Source organism: Oncorhynchus clarkii, chromosome 26 (assembly GCF_045791955.1).
Source record: "Oncorhynchus clarkii lewisi isolate Uvic-CL-2024 chromosome 26, UVic_Ocla_1.0, whole genome shotgun sequence".
NCBI classification, from domain to species: domain Eukaryota; kingdom Metazoa; phylum Chordata; class Actinopteri; order Salmoniformes; family Salmonidae; genus Oncorhynchus; species Oncorhynchus clarkii.
The window spans coordinates 38,732,868-38,756,142 of NC_092172.1; the positions used below are offsets into that span (position 1 = coordinate 38,732,868).

General features: G+C 43.8%; 1 protein-coding gene across 2 annotated transcripts in view; it reads left to right on the forward strand.

Annotated features, from left to right (window-relative positions):
- The window catches only part of LOC139385222 (coronin-2B), a 78,873-nt gene that overhangs the window by 50,792 nt on the left and 4,806 nt on the right, over positions 1–23,275 (forward strand). Inside the window, exons 1-8 of one of the 2 annotated variants that reach the window (XM_071130338.1) lie at positions 1,258–1,610; positions 6,616–6,816; positions 18,382–18,498; positions 19,242–19,391; positions 19,899–20,063; positions 21,475–21,591; positions 21,980–22,084; positions 22,515–22,611. In XM_071130338.1, coding sequence (XP_070986439.1) covers positions 6,616–6,816; positions 18,382–18,498; positions 19,242–19,391; positions 19,899–20,063; positions 21,475–21,591; positions 21,980–22,084; positions 22,515–22,611 — 952 coding nt within the window. In that variant the 5' untranslated portion in view covers positions 1,258–1,610. Of the gene's footprint in view, positions 1–1,257; positions 1,611–6,615; positions 6,817–18,381; positions 18,499–19,241; positions 19,392–19,898; positions 20,064–21,474; positions 21,592–21,979; positions 22,085–22,514; positions 22,612–23,275 lie in introns of those variants that run through there. The other variant, XM_071130337.1, reaches the window with a different exon arrangement.

Below are 23,275 nucleotides of genomic sequence, written 5' to 3' on the forward strand. Positions count from 1 at the left end.
TATTTTCACTAAATCCCAATCAGAGTAATCTCCTGGAAGGAAAACATGGGCTTTTGTGAAAGCCTCTACGGTTGAGATGTTTGGAACGACAGTACTTATCACAGATGTTTCACATAAAATATTGATTGTATTAGTACCCGATTACGATTATGACACCCAAACAGTTTAGCACAGAAAGGTTTGCTCACTTTCCACAGCAGAAATAGCACCCCTCACCTTTCCTGACGCCATTGTTCAATAGCACTACGCTGCCCAACCAAACAAAAAGGCAGTAACTGCTCATAGTGTGGAACTGATAAATATGGCTTCTATTTACCTTGTTTTCACAGTAACTTTATCCAGTTACTGCTAACATGACCCCCAAAATAGATACAATTCAACTTCGAGAAGAAAGGCAGGAAACAATGGCAGAAAAACATGCAAATGGAAACAGGCATAGGGAAACATGTGTAGGGAAACAGGTATAGGGAAACATGCATAGGGAAACATGCATAGGGAAACAGGCATAGGGAAACAGGTATAGGGAAACGTGTAGGGAAACAGGCATAGGGAAACAGGCATAAGGAAACATGCATAGGGAAACATGCATAGGGAAACATGCATAGGGAAACAGGCATAGGGAAACATGCATAGGGAAACATGTGTAGGGAAACAGGCATAGGGAAATGTGCATAGGGAAACAGGCATAGGGAAACATGTGTAGGGAAACAGGCATAGGGAAACAGGCATAGGGAAACATGCATAGGGAAACATGTGTAGGGAAACATGTGTATGGAAACATGTGTAGGGAAACAGGCATAGGGAAACATGTGTAGGGAAACATGCGTAGGGAAACATGTGTAGGGAAACAGGCGTAGGGAAACATGTGTAGGAAACATGTGTAGGAAACATGTGTAGGAAACATGTGTAGGGAAACATGCATAGGGAAACATGCATAGGGAAACATTCGTAAGGAAACATTTATACTCTGTATAGTCGTCGACCTCTCTATTTGCAAACAAGAGAGTGTGAAGTATTCAATACCAAGAACGTCTTTCAATAGTTATCAACGGCTATCTACAGTCCCAGCTAGTGATAGGGCTGGCACAATGAGACACAGCGAGAGAGAGAGAGATAGATGGATGTATATAGAGAGGGAGGGAGAGAGAGCAAGAGAATAGAGAGAGAGAGAGAGAGAGAGAGAGAGGGGGAGAGAGAGAGAGGGAGAGAGAGTGAAAGAGAGAGTGAAAGAGAGAGTGAGTGGTGCAGCCCACATCTAGAGGAGTACAGAGCAGTGAGAGGGATAGAGGCAGCGTTAACTGCTGCTCCAGGGCTGCATGCAGCTGTCTGGTCTGGGGCTGAGAGGGAGCAGGAGAGAGGGAGGGGTAGCTCATAGGAGGAGGACAGGACATGAAGGGAGAAAGAGGAGAGACGGGGTAAGAAGAGGGGAGGAGAGAAACAGATGAGCGTGAGCGGAGCATAGTAGGCCGGTTGACTGGATGTATCGTTGAGAAGCTAGGAGAAACTGGCAGACTGCAGCTGGTCTATAAAAGGGAGGAAAGGGGCGGGGTTGTAATTTGAGAGGGCCTGACAGATCGGGCTATAGTGTCACTACTCTACTCAGCACTAAGGTAAGATATTGTTTTCACTGAGAGGACTGTCTTTGGAGAGGAATTCAGATATACTATGGATGGCTGTGTGTGTGTGTGTGTGTGTGTGTGTGTGTGTGTGTGTGTGTGTGTGTGTGTGTGTGTGTGTGTGTGTGTGTGTGTGTGTGTGTGTGTGTGTGTGTGTGTGTGTGAGAGAGAGAGTTGGGGGGTATTTCCTGTCCTTTCAAGGCTGTCATAACCATCTCCTGGGGTTATGAGATGGATGGATCACATATACAGTTAGATGGTGACGAGTTAGGTGTAGGCTATGGCTAGCACGGGGACGCCCTGCCATGACTGGAGCTGAGAGACACCATGCTTTAGTCTCACTGCGTTGTCAGTGAGAGACAGAGAGCAGCGTACGCAGTCCCGCGTGCCATCCACTGGTGACAAATTAATGAGTGTCCTTGTGGTGAGAACTCAATGCCAGTGCTCTTTCTCTGCTGCCCTGAGGCCTCTTCCTGTTGTTCTGCTGTTTCACATCAATACTTTAACAAGCTAAGCATTATGCTCAGAGTCATTCTAGGGGTAGCTTCTTTAACTCTGCTTTTTGAGAGGAAGGAGGGGGGTAAACGAGGAAGGAAAGGAATTGAGATGTGCAGTGAGTGGAATGAGTACCATTTCATTACTCCCACAGCACTCAGAGGTGAGAATCTCGGGAATACAAAAAGTGCTGTGACAGCGGCTGTCTGTGGACATGTCGAGCTCCAGCTATATCAATGCCGCACCACACTCCTTCACCTCCACGACAGAGTGATTACTGGTCTGTCTGTGGACTTGTCGAGCTCCAGCTATATCAATGCCGCACCACACTCCTTCACGACAAAGTGATTACTGGTCTGTCTGTGGACATGTCGAGCTCCAGCTATATCAATGCCTCACCACACTCCTTCACCTCCACGACAGAGTGATTACTGGTCTGTCTGTGGACATGTCGAGCTCCAGCTATATCAATGCCGCACCACACTCCTTCACGACAAAGTGATTACTGGTCTGTCTGTGGACATGTCGAGCTCCAGCTATATCAATGCCGCACCACACTCCTTCACCTCCACGACAGAGTGATTACTGGTCTGCCTGTGGGTGAGATGGGTGAGAGTGATTACTGGTCTGCCTGTGGATGGGATGGGTGGGAGTGATTACTGGTCTGCCTGTGGGTGGGATGGGAGAGAGTGATTACTGGTCTGCCTGTGGGTGGGATGGGTGAGAGTGATTACTGGTCTGCCTGTGGGTGGGATGGGAGTGATTACTGGTCTGCCTGTGGGTGAGATGGGTGAGAGTGATTACTGGTCTGCCTGTGGGTGGGATGGGAGTGATTACTGGTCTGCCTGTGGGTGGGATGGGTGAGAGTGATTACTGGTCTGCCTGTGGGTGGGATGGGTGAGAGCGATTACTGGTCTGCCTGTGGGTGGGATGGGTGGGATTACTGGTCTGCCTGTGGGTGGGATGGGTGAGAGGGATTACTGGTCTGCCTGTGGGTGGGATGGGTGTGATTACTGGTCTGCATGTGGGTGGGATGGGTGAGAGTGATTACTGGTCTGCCTGTGGGTGGGATGGGTGAGAGTGATTACTGGTCTGCCTGTGGGTGGGATGGGTGTGATTACTGGTCTGCATGTGGGTGGGGTGGGTGAGAGTGATTACTGGTCTGCCTGTGGGTGGGATGGGTGAGAGTGATTACTGGTTTGTCTGTGGGTGGGATGGGAGTGATTACTGGTCTGTCTGTGCGTGGGATGGGTGAGAGTGATTACTGGTCTGTCTGTGGGTGGGATGGGAGTGATTACTGGTCTGCCTGTGGGTGGGATGGGAGTGATTACTGGTCTGCCTGTGGGTGGGATGGGTGAGAGTGATTACTGGTCTGCCTGTGGGTGGCAAGGGTGAGAGTGATTACTGGTCTGCCTGTGGGTGGGATGGGTGAGAGGGATTACTGGTCTGCCTGTGGGTGGGATGGGTGAGAGTGATTAGTGGCCTGCCTGTGGGTGGGATGGGTGAGAGTGATTACTGGTCTGCCTGTGGGTGGGATGGGAGTGATTACTGGCCTGCCTGTGGGTGGGATGGGTGAGAGTGATTACTGATCTGCCTATGGGTGGGATGGGTGAGAGTGATTACTGGTCTGCCTGTGGGTGGGATGGGTGAGAGTGAGTACTGGTCTGCCTGTGGGTGAGAGGGATTACTGGTCTGCCTGTGGGTGGGATGGGTGAGAGTGATTACTGGCCTGCCTGTGGGTGGGATGGGAGTGATTACTTGTCTGCCTGTGGGTGGGGTGGGTGAGAGTGATTACTGGTGTGCCTATGGGTAGGTTGGGTGAGAGGGATTACTGGTCTGCCTGTGGGTGGGATGGATGAGAGTGAGTACTGGCCTGCCTGTGGGTGGGATGGGAGTGATTACTGGATTGTGTGCACTGCTTGGTCTCCACCGGCTGAAGACCAGATGTAGACTGCAGTCTGTAGGACAGGAAGAGACCATGGCAGCATGGAAACAGGGACATCTCTATTTGCACACAGCACTGTTCCCACCCCAGAACAATGCTGAATTGTGGCTGTGGTGATGTCATCTTGTCACAGATCTGACAGTGTCGTAAATCTCCTTTCCTGAAGAACTTCCTGTCTGTTTTTTTTCTATGTATGTATTTAACAAGTCAGTTAAGAATAAATTCTTACTTACAATGACAGCCTACCAGTGAGTTAACTGCCTTGTTCAGGGGCAGAACAACTGTTTTTTATCTTGTCAGCTTGGGGATTCGATCCAGCAATCTTTCAGTTACTGGCCCAACGCTCTAACCACTAGGCTACCTGCCGCTGTCTGTAAGCAGACGTTCCCCTTTACCACACCTAGGATCTATTCACCTTCCCTGATGTATCATCGATCGTTAGTGGGACAAACCTCAAAACTGTCCTTGGATCAGTGTCTAAGGGTCATCCAGCTCTACACCTGTGATTAGGTCTAGTGTGACCCAGAAGATAGTTGTATCTCACGCTGCAAGGCAGCAATTCGGTCAGTACATGCTTGTGGGTAACGACAAACAAAAGTAGTGGTTTGAGTGTTTTTATGATGGAGTCGACCACTTCCCCTCGCTGGGAAGTGAAGTGGCTGGCTTGCTGTTTTGCAAGGTTTCATGGGTCCAAGCTCAGGACATATGTGTCACAAAGGAATCCTTTCATGGAGCCGCCTCCTCGTTAGTAGTTGCTGATGTCAGACTCAAATCACTTGTGAGGGACTGCTCTTGTGAGGGACTGCTCTTGTGAGGGACTGCTCTTGTGAGGGACTGCTCTTGTGAGGGACTGCTCTTGTGAGGGACTGCTCTTGTGAGGGACTGCTCTTGTCTACCTTTATTTACTTACTCGCTATTTTCTGTGAAATATTTTCTTGTGGCGTTGAACATTTCACACTCTGACTAACATGGGATTTGAATTGCCATGACAGCACTGACAAAATTCCTCTGAACTATAGGGGTGGACAGAAGTGATTTTGAAGAAAGCAACATTCCTCTTTACTGTCTTTACTAGTGCGGGTTTCTCTAGGGATTTTGGAACAGCAACACTCCTCTTTACTGTCTTTACTAATGGGGGTTTCTCTGGGGATTTTGGAACAGCAACACTCCTCTTTACTGTCTTTACTAATGGGGGTTTCTCTGGGGATTTTGGAACAGCAACACTCCTCTTTACTGTCTTTACTAATGGGGGTTTCTCTGGGGATTTTGGAACAGCAACACTCCTCTTTACTGTCTTTACTAATGGGGGTTTCTCTGGGGATTTTGGAACAGCAACACTCCTCTTTACTGTCTTTACTAATGGGGGTTTCTCTAGGGATTTTGGAACAGCAACACTCCTCTTTACTGTCTTTACTAATGGGGGTTTCTCTGGGGATTTTGGAACAGCAACACTCCTCTTTACTGTCTTTACTAATGGGGGTTTCTCTGGGGATTTTGGAACAGCAACACTCCTCTTTACTGTCTTTACTAATGGGGGTTTCTCTGGGGATTTTGGAACAGCAACACTCCTCTTTACTGTCTTTACTAATGGGGGTTTCTCTAGGGATTTTGGAACAGCAACACTCCTCGTTACTGTCTTTACTAATGGGGGTTTCTCTAGGGATTTTGGAACAGCAATCTCGAAGTTAAAGGAGAACTCCACCCAAAAACAATATTTTGGTATTTGTTTCATTAGTCCATTGTTGACATAATCCCAAAATGTTTTGCTTGTCAGCAATCAATTTTTCAAGATACATAACTTTCAAAATACAGAAATCATCACCATATGATGATGCGTTTTGCGTCATATGATACAAAATGCATCACACAGAGATGATTTCTATATTTTGAAAGTTGATTGCTGACCATCAAAACATTTTGGGACTATTTTAACAATGGACCAAAATACCAAAATATACTTTTTGGTGGCGTTTTCCTTTAATACTCTAATGTGGTATGATCATTTAATACTCTAATGTGGTATGATCATTTAATACTCTAATGTGGTATGATCATTTAATACTCTAATGTGGTATGATCATTTAATACTCTAATGTGGTATGATCATTTAATACTCTAATGTGGTATGATCATTTAATACTCTAATGTGGTATGATCATTTAATACTCTAATGTGGTATGATCATTTAATACTCTAATGTGGTATGATCATTTAATACTCTAATGTGGTATGGTCATTTTGTGTTTTTTCCCTAAATCTAAAATAATCCAATTATGTTCAACCAGCCGGTTGATCTAAGCTGTTAACCATGAATGCCCACTAACCTGTCAACTAAACAGCTGACCTTCTGCTCACATGGACCAGCATATACAGTAACCAGAAAACCACCATGTCAGCACATTCAACATGATAAAACAGCAACTAACTGGTGCCTTCAATACATCCCAGTGCTGGTATTGCAGAAACTCCTTTCTGAACCTCCCTCCTTAATATCTCTCCATCTCTTCTCCATCTCTTCTCCATCTCTTCTCCATCTCTTCTCCATCTCTTCTCCATCAGATGTCATGGCGTCCGACATACCGAAGCTCCAAGTTTCGAAACGTCTACGGCAAAGTGGCCAACCGGGAGCACTGCTTTGACGGCATTCCCATCACCAAGAACGTCCATGACAACCACTTCTGTGCCGTCAATGCCAAGTTCCTGGCCATCGTCACGGAGAGTGCCGGTGGAGGGTCCTTTATCGTTATCCCTGTCTCCCAGGTAACCATGGCAGCAGGCCAACAGTGAGGCATTACGTTCTCTGGGCTGCATATCTCTCTGAAACATCTACTCTGAGAATGATTTGTATATTTTTGCACTTTAGGTTGTCCTTTTCTCAAAGTCAAAGCACATGACATTGTTTCACCCCTTCCACCACCAATGTGTAGCGCCCATTTGGGAGGTGCCACGGCAGCCATTTTACGTAACAACGATCACCACACATGTGGTGCGGTGTGATTGACTCCTAATATAACCCTGTAAAGACCAGTGCCAACCCTAACCCTGTAAAGACCAGTGCCAACCCTAACCCTGTAAAGACCAGTGCCAACCCTAACCCTGTAAAGACCAGTGTCAACCCTAACCCTGTAAAGACCAGTGCCAACCCTAACCCTGTAAAGACCAGTGCCAACCCTAACCCTGTAAAGACCAGTGACAATCCTAACCCTGTAAAGACCAGTGCCAACCCTAACCCTGTAAATACCAGTGCCAACCCTAACCCTGTAAATACCAGTGTCAACCCGAACCCTGTAAAGACCAGTGTCAACCCTAACCCTGTAAAGACCAGTGTCAACCCTAACCCTGTAAAGACCAGTGCCAACCCTGTAAAGACCAGTGACAATCCTAACCCTGTAAAGACCAGTGCCAACCCTAACCCTGTAAATACCAGTGCCAACCCTAACCCTGTAAAGACCAGTGCCAACCCTGTAAAGACCAGTGACAATCCTAACCCTGTAAAGAGCAGTGCCAACCCTAACCCTGTAAAGACCAGTGCCAACCCTGTAAAGACCAGTGACAATCCTAACCCTGTAAAGACCAGTGCCAACCCTAACCCTGTAAAGACCAGTACCAACCCTAACCCTGTAAATACCAGTGCCAACCCTAACCCTGTAAAGACCAGTGCCAACCCTAACCCTGTAAAGACCAGTGTCAACCCTAACCCTGTAAATACCAGTGCCAACCCTAACCCTGTAAATACCAGTGCCAACCCTAACCCTGTAAAGACCAGTGTCAACCCTAACCCTGTAAATACCAGTGCCAACCCTAACCCTGTAAATACCAGTGTCAACCCGAACCCTGTAAAGACCAGTGTCAACCCTAACCCTGTAAAGACCAGTGCCAACCCTGTAAAGACCAGTACCAACCCTAACCCTGTAAAGACCAGTGTCAACCCTAACACTGTAAAGACCAGTGACAATCCTAACCCTGTAAAGACCAGTGCCAACCCTGTAAAGACCAGTGACAATCCTAACCCTGTAAAGAGCAGTGCCAACCCTAACCCTGTAAAGACCAGTGCCAACCCTGTAAAGACCAGTGACAATCCTAACCCTGTAAAGACCAGTGCCAACCCTAACCCTGTAAAGACCAGTACCAACCCTAACCCTGTAAATACCAGTGCCAACCCTAACCCTGTAAAGACCAGTGCCAACCCTAACCCTGTAAAGACCAGTGTCAACCCTAACCCTGTAAATACCAGTGCCAACCCTAACCCTGTAAATACCAGTGCCAACCCTAACCCTGTAAATACCAGTGCCAACCCTAACCCTGTAAAGACCAGTGCCAACCCTAACCCTGTAAAGACCAGTGCCAACCCTAACCCTGTAAATACCAGTGTCAACCCTAACCCTGTAAATACCAGTGCCAACCCTAACCCTGTAAAGACCAGTGTCAACCCTAACCCTGTAAAGACCAGTGTCAACCCTAACCCTGTAAAGACCAGTGCCAACCCTAACCCTGTAAATACCAGTGCCAACCCTAACCCTGTAAAGACCAGTGTCAACCCTAACCCTGTAAATACCAGTGCCAACCCTAACCCTGTAAAGACCAGTGCCAACCCTAACCCTGTAAAGACCAGTTTCAACCCTAACCCTGTAAAGACCAGTACCAACCCTAACCCTGTAAATACCAGTGCCAACCCTGTAAAGACCAGTGCCAACCCTAACCCTGTAAATACCAGTGCCAACCCAAACCCTGTAAAGACCAGTTAAAACCGCATTCCAGCCGGTGTCTACTCCAGTAACTACCACCGGCTGAATCTATGACGTTAAAATGCCTATTTACTCTGTTCCATCTGACTGCGCAATCCACTGTCTCATCAGCCCAATCCACTGTCTCATCAGCCCAATCCACTGTCTCATCTGCCCAATCCACTGTCTCATCAGCCCAATCCACTGTCTCATCAGCCCAATCCACTGCCTCATCAGCCCAATCCACTGTCTCATCAGCCCAATCCACTGTCTCATCAGCCCAATCCACTGTCTCATCAGCCCAATCCACTGTCTCATCAGCCCAATCCACTGTCTCATCAGCCCAATCCACTGTCTCATCAGCCCAGGCAGGGAAGTTAAAAACTTGATCTGCACTATAAAAAGCATCTAGACATTATCTCCCATGTCTTTTAGATGAGCATTTGGTTTTCAACAGCAGAGATCTGTAATAACCTTGCTGTCTGTCTCTCTGACATTTACAACATTATTTCAATATAGAAATTTGATCTGCAGCTGTCCTATGTTAGTGAACGTGTCAGGAGTCGGGACGAGACAGACAGGCTGGCAGCTTTCCTTAGCCAGTCGAAATCAGACAAAATGTGGATATATACGAACAAATGTCAATAGAAAAACACGAAATGCAGCTAGTGTTCTGTAAATCCAGCTTCAGTTTGAAGTGATTGTGAACAGTGCCCTGGTGAGGGAGCAAATGTTCTATGTGAGGCGAAATCTCACATCATTAGCTCATTGTTATGGTTATCCCAAAAACAATCACAAGAAAACAGCTTAAACAAACGCAAATGCAGCTACTTTGTTGTTATTCTGGCTACACTGTTTGATGCGACTGTGTTAGCCTACGTTGGCTAGCTAGCAAGCAATGGATAAGAACGTTGCCAGCCATCATGGCAACAGAACATTTAGAACAAACTACTGGGTCGTGTCCATAGATTTAGAACAAAAATACCTAACTACTGGGTCGCGTCTCTGGCAACCGAACCGATAGAATGAAAGACCAGCCAGCTTGGGAACCAACCCTAGATTTGTGTTGGGGATATATCTCGTGGAAGGATGAAATGGTATGAATAAATTTGTCAATAATATGTCAATAATTTTTTGAATATGTTGGTAACCCGTTGTATAAATGTGATAATGCCCTTGAAGCAGGAGTTTGGGGGATATATTGAAAGGTTTGGCGGCCCTCGACTTCATCTCTGGCCTAACAACACCCGTGCCAATATATCCTCCCAACACCGACCTCTCTGGCATCATCATTTAAGTAGATGATGGGTCTCAATCACATCCTCTCTTTGAGACCAATCAAAACTGTTATTAGGCCTAATGGCTCTAAATCCCAAATCACTCATCAACACCAATCTTATTGATCTAATTGGACAAATATGTTTTCTAGAGTAGCATCAGTTGTTGTCAGGGTATACAGATGATGTCACTCATTGTTTAGTATGAAACCCATCTGCACCCTGGGATATGAAAGACCAACTACTATTTACTGAGTCCTGTCTCCGCAAGAGAGACATTGCCAAGATACTTCCACTGCTTCTGGCTGCAAAGCCTTTTATCCAGAGTGCAGGCCAAATCAAACTGTTACCAGAGGGCAGAGAGTTCAGGTCTTGATATGGTAATTCAGCAAGATGCTGTTATCCAAAGCAACTTTCTGTTTACATACAGTATATGTTCCATGAGTGACTTAAAGCCCAGCTTTGGTGTGGCAAGCACTATGTGTGGTGTGGCTAGCACTATGTGTGGTGTGGCAAGCACTATGTGTGGTGTGGCAAGCACTATGTGTGGTGTGGCAAGCACTATGTGTGGTGTGGCTAGCACTATGTGTGGTGTGGCTAGCACTATGTGTGGTGTGGCTAGCACTATGTGTGGTGTGGCTAGCACTATGTGTGGTGTGGCTAGCACTATGCTCCAATCAACTGAAGCAGTTACATTTTACATTTCCCCCATTGATGTTTTTTATTTTACCAGGCAAGTCAGTTAAGAACAAATTCTTAATATCAATGAGGGCCTAGGAACAGTGGGTTAACTGCCTTGTTCAGGGGCAGAACAACAGAGTTGTACCTTGTCAGCTCAGAGGATTTGAACTTGCAACCTTTCAGTTACTAGCCCAACGCTCTAACCACTAGGATACCCTGCCAATGTTGTTTCATTTGAAGTAGTGGAATAGAGTCCAATCCAGGGTACAAGAAGGAGATCTGCAGCTGGTAAAGGGTGTAAAAATACATCTCTGCAGAACCAATATTCTAATTAGGAAAAGCAGTTATAGGAATGAAAAGGGTTGGACACACACTATAATGGAAAACCACTGTGGGGAATTTTCTGCTCTAGTATTTGAAAGCTATTTATTGAATAGGAGAGAAGAAGGCATAGATACATCAGTTTCTGCATTTTCACCAAGTGAAATATGGTGAAATATGAAAGCCACTCCATTAAAATGTTGCAGATACACCGTATTAATACCATATTGGCAGTTATGAGGGATTTCTCATTGCCGTTAGTTGTTTTGGCACTTCCATCAACGATGGTCTTTTGATGGGACAAGCTGTGAACAATACCGCTCTGCTCCAAGATCTTCCATTCTTTATTGCCATGGTCCCTCTCTTTCCACCTCATGCCAAGTTATACTACACTACCTAGAATGCCCCACCCTGTCCCTGTCATGGTCCCAAAGCATTCTACAGCTTTCACTTGGATCAGGCATCAATGGCTCTTTTGTCATGGGTATCCAGAGTCATTCAGCTTACTGTGTTGTCATTCATCTGGCTGAGCTCATGGCTTTTATCTGTTCGATTGCCTCATAATTGGCTCATGTGTTTCGGTGTAAGACTTGGGCTACTTTCCCATGCTACCTGGGCTACTTTCCCATGCTACTTGGGCTACTTTCGCAGCCCTCCTCGAAGCAGCTTTCTGCTCGTCTGATTGCAGAATTTCCAACACATATTTTTAACCCTACATTTATTTCTAGTACCATCCACAGGGTCTGAAAGGCGGCTCATATACTCCCCCTTCACAAAAGTGTTGACCCGTATGACCTAAATAATTATAGTCCCATTTCCAAACTCTATTGCCCAGCAAAGATTCTAGAATCCTTGGTAAATACTCAGTTTAGATATTTTATAACAATGAAATGTATTCTAAATGTACACCAGTCAGGTTCCAGACCAGGTCATGGCACCATCTCTGATACTTCTTGGTTTTAAATGTCTTTAATTGTTTGGATGAGAAAACACATTGTGCAGACCTTTTTTTTTGACCTGTCTAAAGCCTTCAACACTGTGGATTGCGCATTACTTGTTCAAAGGCTTTCATCAATTGATCATGACCAGGCTGGTTTGAAACTATGTTAAAGGATAGAATACAGTGTGTGTTTACTGATGGTGTTAAATCAGGTTTTCTGGATTTAACATAGAGTCCCACAGGGATTGATTCTCGGTCCTGTTCTTTTCACTATTTACATTAACAATATTGTCACCTGAATGCAGATGACACTGTGGTGCATGCTATTGCCCCCACAGCTGACCAGACTCTATCAGAGCTTTAATCTGTCTTTATTGCCCTGCAGAACGCAGAACTGAAATGGTTACTTAATGCAGGTAAAAACAAGTATACGTTATTTTCCAAATCATGTAAAAATGTATCTGATGATTAATGCATACCTACTTTGGACGGTGCCCTCATTGATCGTGTCCACGCTTATACATATCTGGGTATCTGAATTTACAAAATGCTACTATATCTTTTCAAAGAAGAGTTAGTTAAGAATGTAGAATTAAAATAGTATTTTTCTGTTGGAACAGGTCCTGTCTTTCGTTATAAAGCAGAAAACAAATAATTCAGTCAACATTCATTCTGGTTATTGATGAAGGTAATGTCATCTAACGGTTAAGTTGGCTAAGAAGAAAAACTAAACAACCACCTGTTTGATACACAATCCCTCCACAACACCTGTCGGAAAATTCAGTGTTATGGTTGTAATAGCATTTGTTGGCTGTTATTCATTGGCTTTACAAATCTGGTTTTGATTTTGAGTCTATGAATATGTTCACAGCATTACACACAGACACACAGGAGCAATGTTGTGTGCATCACCTGAAATCTGCCTTGTTTTATGAAATACTATACATTATTATAAATAAATACACAAATTCACAAATGCTATACTATCCAGTCTTTCTACTTTGCACATTCTTCCACTGCAAATCTACCATTCCAGTGTTTTACTTGCTATATTGTATTTACTTCGCCACCATGGCCTTTTTTTGCCTTTACCTCCATAATCTCACCTCATTTGCTCACATTGTACATAGACTTATTTTTCTACTGTATTATTGACTGAACGTTTGTTTACTCCATGTGTAACTCTCTGTTGTTGTATGTGTCGAATTGCTTTGCTTTATCTTGGCCAGGTCGCAGTTGTAAATGAGAACTTGTTCTCAACTTGCCTACCTGGTTAAATAAAGGTGTTCTCAACTTGCCTACCTGGTTAAATAAAGGTCAAATAAAATAAATCAAATAAAATATGTCAGTAGGGCTGGAGTAGTGGAATGGAAATAGCATACAGAGGCTATGACTCTTGTACAGTGAAGAAGGGAAAAAACATGAGTAGAAGAAGTATGGTAGGCAAAATGATGTCACCAGTCCCAGTTTAACCATCGGAAAATCCACCCCCCCACTCCCATGCTGGGTAGATTCAGGCGTTGTGGAGAGAGATGTCCCACTGAGCACAGATGTCATTTCAACGTCTACTTGTGATTTACATTTGGTTGAGTTGTCAACTATTATGTAACCTTCAGGTGAAACTGAGATATTAAACCTACAGATATGATGTAACCTTCAGGTGAAACTGAGATATTAAACCTACAGATATGATGTAACCTTCAGGTGAACTTGAGATATTAAACCTACAGATATGATGTAACCTTCAGGTGAATCTGAGGTATTAAACCTACAGATATGATGTACCCTTCAGGTGAAACTGAGATATTAAACCTACAGATATGATGTAACCTTCAGGTGAATCTGAGGCATTAGTTCTACAGATATGATGTAACCTTCAGGTGAATCTGAGATATTAAACCTACAGATATGATGTAACCTTCAGGTGAAACTGAGATATTAAACCTACAGATATGATGTAACCTTCAGGTGAAACTGAGATATTAAACCTACAGATATGATGTAACCTTCAGGTGAATCTGAGGCATTAGTTCTACAGATATGATGTAACCTTCAGGTGAATCTGAGATATTAAACCTACAGATATGATGTAACCTTCAGGTGAATCTGAGGCATTAGTTCTGCAGATATGATGTAACCTTCAGGTGAATCTGAGGTATGGGTTCTACAGATATGATGTAACCTTCAGGTGAATCTGAGGCATTAGTTCTACAGATATGATGTAACCTTCAGGTGAAACTGAGATATTAAACCTACAGATATGATGTAACCTTCAGGTGAATCTGAGGTATTGGTTCTACAGATATGATGTAACCTTCAGGTGAATCTGAGGCATTAGTTCTACAGATATGATGTAACCTTCAGGTGAATCTGAGGCATTAGTTCTACAGATATGATGTAACCTTCAGGTGAATCTGAGATATTAAACCTACAGATATGATGTAACTTTCAGGTGAATCTGAGGCATTAGTTCTGCAGATATGATGTAACCTTCAGGTGAATCTGAGGTATTGGTTCTACAGATATGATGTAACCTTCAGGTGAATCTGAGGTATGGGTTCTACAGATATTATGTAACCTTCAGGTGAATCTGAGGCATTAGTTCTACAGATATGATGTAACCTTCAGGTGAATCTGAGGTATGGGTTCTACAGATATGATGTAACCTTCAGGTGAATCTGAGGTATTAAACCTACAGATATGATGTAACCTTCAGGTGAATCTGAGGCATTAGTTCTACAGATATGATGTAACCTTCAGGTGAATCTGAGGTATTGGTTCTACAGATATGATGTAACCTTCAGGTGAATCTGAGGCATTAGTTCTACAGATATGATGTCACCTTCAGGTGAATCTGAGGTATGGGTTCTACAGATATGATGTAACCTTCAGGTGAATCTGAGGTATGGGTTCTACAGATATGTCACCTTCAGGTGAATCTGAGGTATGGGTTCTACAGATATGATGTAAACATGTATAAAGAGAATGTACTTAATGGTGTGTTTGTGTTTCTCACCAATCAGTGTGTGTGTGTGTGTGTGTGTGTGTGTGTGTGTGTGTGTGTGTGTGTGTGTGTGTGTGTGTGTGTGTGTGTGTGTGTGTGTGTGTGTGTGTGTGTGTGTGTGTGTGTGTGTGTGCATTTGTTTCCCTATCAGTGTGTAGAGCTGCTGTGTGTCTAAGTGTGAACACAGCAGGGTACTCCAGTCCTGTGTTAGAGAGTCTCTGGTGAACACAGCAGGGTATAACAGTCCTGTGTTAGAGAGTCTCTGGTGATAATGTGTTGTGTGGCTGTTGCCAGATGACATCATGAGAATGTCTGTAATTGGAAGTCTTTTGTCTTTAACCCTTAAAGGGAACCAACCAGTGTACTGAATGCCCAGAGGGCCTGGTTCAACCCAAGGTCTCATTCACGCCATCTCAGAATTGTGATCCAGATTCACCCTGGCGTCTACCTGGTGCCCTCCCTTTGTCCTCTATTTATTAATATTCAAAGACTTTGAATTCCATAACCAACTTAATAATGGCATAATCCTGTAAGATTTACACTGAGGCCCAACATGCTTCTACATGATGATATCAAGCTTTGTTTTAATATTTGATCAGATGTGTTGCCCACTTTCCCTCAGCTAATGAGTAATGAATATTTCTGATTAAAACTGACATCTGACATGTCTGTTGAGTATTGAGGACCTATGGGAAATCAAACAGGAGATGATGAGTTTAGCTAATAGAAGAAATCTCTGGAAGAAAGTCTACATTAGTAAATTACACACTAATTGAGAATAGTTGGTAAAGTTGTACTGTTGGGAAGCTGTCGAGATTGGACTCTTTTTCTGAAAAGCCTGGGAAGGGACTTTAGCTGTAAATCTGTTCTGCCATGAAAAGGATACTCCAAGTTATGAATGCTGCCGTTGGTTTGTCACACATACACACACACACACACACACACACACACACACACACACACACACACACACACACACACACACACACACACAGCCAGTTCCACTCAGGCTTGGCCTGAGGCTCTCAGCCATATGTCTCTGAGGACATAAGAAGGAGGTCAGTGGATTGAAGTGACATCAAACATTCATGACATGACCAACATGGAGAGGTCTCAGCCATGATCCATCCAAGTCTGCTAATCCAGCGCCTCCCTGTGGACGTGGAGGCACATTGCAATAACAATCCTTTGGTTGTCCCTGGTCCTTAAACAAAGGAAATTATGTTATTTCTTCAATGTGTATTTCTCGGCTGCATAGTGTTTATGTTGATTGACTTTAACAGTCAAGTGTTGAGTTTGTTTGGTGATTGAAGGATCACCTGGGAAACATTGTTACAGCATCAGTACACGTACACATTGTTACAGCATCAGTACACTTACACATTGTTACAGCATCAGTACACATTGTTACAGCATCAGTACACGTACACATTGTTACAGCATCAGTACACATTGTTACAGCATCAGTACACATACACATTGTTAAAGCATCAGTACACATTGTTACAGCATCGGTACACATACACATTGTTACAGCATCAGTACACATTGTTACAGCATCAGTACACTTACACATTGTTACAGCATCAGTACACATTGTTACAGCATCAGTACACGTACACATTGTTACAGCATCAGTACACGTACACATTGTTACAGCATCAGTACACATTGTTACAGCATCAGTACACGTACACATTGTTACAGCATCAGTACACTTACACATTGTTACAGCATCAGTACACATTGTTACAGCATCCGTACACTTACACATTGTTACAGCATCAGGACACGTACACATTGTTACAGCATCAGTACACGTACACATTGTTACAGCATCAGTACACGTACACATTGTTACAGCATCAGTACACTTACACATTGTTACAGCATCAGTACACGTACACGTTGTTACAGCATCAGTACACGTACACATTGTTACAGCATCAGTACACTTACACATTGTTACAGCATCAGTACACTTACACATTGTTACAGCATCAGTACACGTACACGTTGTTACAGCATCAGTACACGTACACATTGTTACAGCATCTGTACACATTGTTACAGCATCAGTACACGTACACATTGTTACAGCATCAGTACACTTACACATTGTTACAGCATCAGTACACATTGTTACAGCATCAGTACACTTACACATTGTTACAGCATCAGGACACATTGTTACAGCATCAGTACACATTGTTACAGCATCAGTACACATTGTTAAAGCATCAGTACACTTACACATTGTTACAGCATCAGTACACATTGTTACAGCATCAGTACACATTGTTACAGCATCAGTACACATTGTTACAGCATCAGTACACTTACACATTGTTACAGCATCAGGACACATTGTTACAGCATCAGTACACATTGTTACAGCATCAGTACACGTACACATTGTTACAGCATCAGTACACATTGTTACAGCATCAGTACACATTGTTACAGCATCAGTACACTTACACATTGTTACAGCATCAGGACACATTGTTACAGCATCAGTACACATTGTTACAGCATCAGTACACGTACACATTGTTACAGCATCAGTACACTTACACATTGTTACAGCATCAGTACACATTGTTACAGCATCAGTACACGTACACATTGTTACAGCATCAGTACACATTGTTACAGCATCAGTACACGTACACATTGTTACAGCATCAGTACACATTGTTACAGCATCAGTACACGTACACATTGTTACAGCATCAGTACACATTGTTACAGCATCAGTACACGTTCATCGTGTTTTATCAGCACCCCAAGGGTTCAGTTACACTAAGTCAACATTTCTCTGTAAGGGTGAACGTTTTAAAGAGACGTTATTTGACTGGGGTCATCAAATTATCCAATACATTTTGTAGGGTTGTGTTAACTGTTTACATGGCTAGTGTTACTAAGTGGTGTCCTCTGACCTTGACATATGTAGGGCAGTGTTAACTGTTTACATGGCTAGTGTTACTCAGTGGTGCCCTCTGAGGGCTCCCGAGTGGCGCAACGGTCTAAGGCACTGCATCTCAGTGCAAGAGGCATCACTACAGACACTGGCTCAATTCCTGGCTGTATCACAACTGGCTGTGATTGGGCGTCCCATTGGGTGGTACACAATTGGCCCAGTGTCGTCTGGGTTTGGCCAGGGTAGGCCGTCATTGTAAATAAGGATTTGTTCTGAACTGACTTGCCTAGTTAAATAAAGATATTTTTTTAAATGACCTTGACATATGGCCTACATGTGTGATGTCATCGTTTGGAAAATACATAGTCATGTACATATCAGTAATGGTGATAGAAAGCCATTGATGTCTGTTCTTTCCTCAATATATGATCAGTATGTTTGTTCTTCCGTTTCAGGCGGGCCGCATCGACCCCCACCACCCCAAAGTGTGTGGCCACCAAGGCAATGTCCTGGACATCAAATGGAATCCCTTCTTTGAAAACATCATAGCTTCCTGCTCTGAAGATTCCTCTGTAAGTGCACACACACACACACACACACACACACACACACACACACACACACACACAGTAAACTGCTGTTTCTGCTGACTCATTGACTGTGAAGCTACAGTTGAAGTCGGAAGTTAACGTACACCTTAGCCAAATACATTTAAACTCAGTTTTTCACAATTCCTGACATTTAATCCACGTAAAAATTCCCTGTCTGAGGTCAGTTAGGATTACCACTTTATTTTAAGAATGTGAAATGTCAGAATAATAGTAGAGAGAATGATTTATTTCAGCTTTTATTTCTTTCATCACATTTCCAGGGGGTCAGGGGTTTATATACACTCAATTTGTATTTGGTAGCATTGCCTTTAAATTGTTTAACTTGGGTCAAACGTTTCAGGTAGCCTTCCACAAGCTTCCCACAATAAGTTGGGGGACTTTTGGCCCATCCCTCCTGACAGAGCTGGTGTAACTGAGTCAGATTTGTAGGCCTCCTTGCTCGCACACGCTTTTTCAGTTCTGCCCACACATTTTCTATAGGATTGAGGTCAGGGCTTTGTGATGGCCACTCCAATACCTTGACTTTGTTGTCTTTAAGCCATTTTGCCACAACTTTGTTAGTATGCTTGGGGTCATTGTCCATTTGGAAGAACCATTTGTGACAAAGCTTTAACTTTGCATGTGCATGTGTGTGTGTGTGTGTGTGTGTGTGTGTGTGTGTGTGTGTGTGTGTGTGTGTGTGTGTGTGTGTGTGTGTGTGCCAGGTACGAGTATGGGAGATCCCAGAGGGAGGGCTGAGGCGGAATATGACAGAGGCCATGATGGAGCTGTATGGACACAGCAGACGTGTGGGCCTCATCGAGTGGCACCCCACCAGCAGTGGAATCCTCTTCAGTGCTGGCTATGACTATAAGGTATTATCACTTATCACTGGCTACAACTGTAAGGTATCATCACAGATCACTGGCTACGACTGCAAGGTATCATTACAGAATACTGGCTACGACTGCAAGGTATCATTACAGATCACTGGTTACTACTGTACGGTATCATTACAGATCACTGGTTACTACTGTAAGGTATCATTACAGATCACTGGCTGCGACTATAAGGTATCATTACAGATCACTGGCTACGACTGCAAGGTATCATTACAGAATACTGGCTACGACTGCAAGGTATCATTACAGATCACTGGCTATTACTGTAAGGTATACACAACAGGGTCATATTCATTAGTGCACACCATAGCACAACGTCACAAAACTATTTGTAACAGTACAAACTCAAATAAAATGTGTTTTTATTGGAGTTCAGGGGAAGTCTTTCCCCATTTTACTCCCTTTTCTTCAAAGATCAGATATGATCTAAGATAAGATCAGAACTGACAGTTGATATGATTCCCTGCCCGTCCCATCCAGATCCTGATCTGGAACCTGGAGATAGGTGAGCCGGTGAAGATGATCGACTGTCACTCTGACGTCATCGTGTGTATGTCCTTCAACACAGACGGCAGCCTGCTGGCCACCAGCTGTAAAGACAAGAAGCTGCGTGTCATCGAGCCACGCTCCGGGAGAGTCTTACAGGTCAGTCTTACAGCGAGCAGAGAAAGTTTCACTGTCCTTTACAGAGTACATATAAATGAGTGAATATAATGCCCCATTGAGGTAGAGTATCTGTGAGATTGTTCCCCACATTTAGAGTGAATATAATGCCCCATTACAGTAGAGTCTCTGTGTGATTGTTCCCCACATTTAGAGTGAATATAATGCCCCATTACTGTAGAGTCTCTGTGTGTTTGTTTCCCACATTTAGAGTGAATATAATGCCCCATTACAGTAGTCTCTGTGTGATTGTTCCCCACATTTAGAGTGAATATAATGCCCCGTTACAGTAGAGTCTCTGTGTGTTTGTTCCCCACATTTAGAGTGAATATAATGCCCCGTTACAGTAGAGTCTCTGTGTGATTGTTCCCCACATTTAGAGTGAATATAATGCCCCATTACAGTAGTCTATGTGTGATTGTTCCCCACATTTAGAGTGAATATAATGCCCCATTACAGTAGTCTCTGTGTGTTTGTTCACCACATTTAGAGTGAATATAATGCCCCATTACAGTAGAGTCTCTGTGTGATTGTTCCCCACATTTAGAGTGAATATAATGCCCCGTTACAGTAGAGTCTCTGTGTGATTGTTCCTCACATTTAGAGTGAATATAATGCCCAGTTACAGTAGAGTCTCTGTGTGATTGTTCCCCACATTTAGAGTGAATATAATGCCCCATTACAGTAGTCTCTGTGTGATTGTTTCCCACATTTAGAGTGAATATAATGCCCCGTTACAGTAGAGTCTCTGTGTGATTGTTCCCCACATTTAGAGTGAATATAATGCCCCTTTACAGTATAGTCTCTGTGTGTTTGTTCCCCACATTTAGAGTGAATATAATGCCCCATTACAGTAGAGTCTCTGTGTGTTTGTTCCCCACATTTAGAGTGAATATAATGCCCCGTTACAGTAGAGTCTCTGTGTGATTGTTCCCCACATTTAGAGTGAATATACTGCCCCATTACAGTAGTCTCTGTGTGTTTGTTCCCCACATTTAGAGTGAATATAATGCCCCGTTACAGTAGAGTCTCTGTGTGATTGTTCCCCACATTTAGAGTGAATATAATGCCCCGTTACAGTAGAGTCTCTGTGTGATTGTTCCCCACATTTAGAGTGAATATAATGCCCCGTTACAGTAGAGTCTCTGTGTGATTGTTCCCCACATTTAGAGTGAATATAATGCCCCATTACAGTAGTCTCTGTGTGATTGTTCCCCACATTTAGAGTGAATATAATGCCCCATTACAGTAGAGTCTCTGTGTGATTGTTCCCCACATTTAGAGTGAATATAATGCCCCATTAGAGTAGAGTCTCTGTGTGTTTGTTCCCCACATTTAGAGTGAACATAATGCCCCGTTACAGTAGAGTTTATGTGTGTTTGTTCCCCACCAGCATGCCAGCTGTAAGAACCACAGGGTGAACAGAGTGGTGTTTCTGGGCAACATGAAGAGGCTGCTGACGACAGGTGTGTCCCGGTGGAACACCAGACAGATTGCACTGTGGGATCAGGTGAGGCAGCCGGGGACCCCCTGCTGGGATGTGGGGCTGAATGTTTCCCCTGTGTGTGTGTGTGTGTGTGTGTGTGTGTGTGTGTGTGTGTGTGTGTGTGTGTGTGTGTGTGTGTGTGTGTGTGTGTGTGTGCGTGCGTGCGTGCGTGCGTGCGTGCGTGAGTGTGCGTGCGTGCGTGTGAGTGTGTATATGTGCAACTGCACTTGGGTGTATATCCTCAATTAAGGATTGTGTGTGTCCTCAAGTGTGTGTGTTCATGAACAATGTCTGATCCAAGTGTGTGTGTGTATGTGTGTGTGTGTGTGTGTGTGTGTGTGCGTGCGTGCGTGCGTGTGTGTGTGTGTGTGCGTGCGTGCGTGTGTGTGTGTGTGTGTGTGTTGTCCCACAGGAGGACCTGTCTATGCCCATGGTAGAAGAGGAGATAGACGGTCTCTCAGGGCTGCTGTTTCCTTTCTATGATGCAGACACACACATGCTGTACCTGGCAGGAAAGGTGAGCACCGCCCCTTACACAACACAATGAACAGTGTGAACATGAGTGTGGACTCATGTAGTGGATCTTTTTTCAAAGACAAATTAGTCATTTGATTGGTTTAGGTAGATGCGAGACGTCATTTGATTGGTTTAGGTAGATGTGAGACGTCATTTGATTGGTTTAGGTAGATGTGAGACGTCATTTGATTGGTTTAAGTAGATGTGAGACGTCATTTGATTGGTTTAGGTAGATGTGAGACGTCATTTGATTGGTTTAAGTAGATGTGAGACCATAGTGTATCCAAACCGTTAACTCGTTAACCAAAAAGATACTTAAATAGTATTTCCCTGATCCAATGCTGGTATTCCCTTTCTGGTATTCCCTTTCTGTTTCGTATAGGAAGACATCTGGGTCAGATAGTAAACAAATACATCCATTCCATTCACAGGGCGATGGCAACATCCGTTACTATGAGATCACCACGGAGAAGCCATACCTGCAGTATCTCATGGAGTTCCGCTCCCCTGCCCCACAGAAAGGCCTTGGTGAGTGACAGACTCACCGGGGGCCGACCCTTACAGACAGAGACCCAGGGTTTGGGTTTGTTTGCTCAGCCACATCTTAGCTTTTATTCAGTAATGTTGCTGCTCTTGTGAAAAATCATGTATAAAAAATCAATGGAAATGTCATCAATGGTTTAAAAGAGTAATGTTAAACAGTAACACCACTGTGGTGATGTCTAAGGTAATGTTATACAGTAATATCACTATGGTGATGTCTAAGGTAATGTTATACAGTAACATCACTGTGGTGATGTCTAAGGTAATGTTATACAGTAATATCACTATGGGGATGTCTAAGGTAATGTTATACAGTAGCATCACTGTGGTGATGTCTAAGGTAATGTTATACAGTAACAGGACTATGGTGATGTCTAAGGTAGTGTTATACAGTAACATCACTATGGTGATGTCTTAGGTAATGTTATACAGTAGCAGGACTATGGGGATGTCTAAGATAATGTTATACAGTAATATCACTATGGTGATGTCTAAGGTAATGTTATACAGTAACAGGACTATGGTGATGTCTAAGGTAATGTTATACAGTAACATCACTATAGTGATGTCTAAGGTAATGTTATTCAGTAGCAGGACTATGGTGATGTTTAAGGTACCTCCATTCCCTCCTCAGGTGTGATGCCTAAGG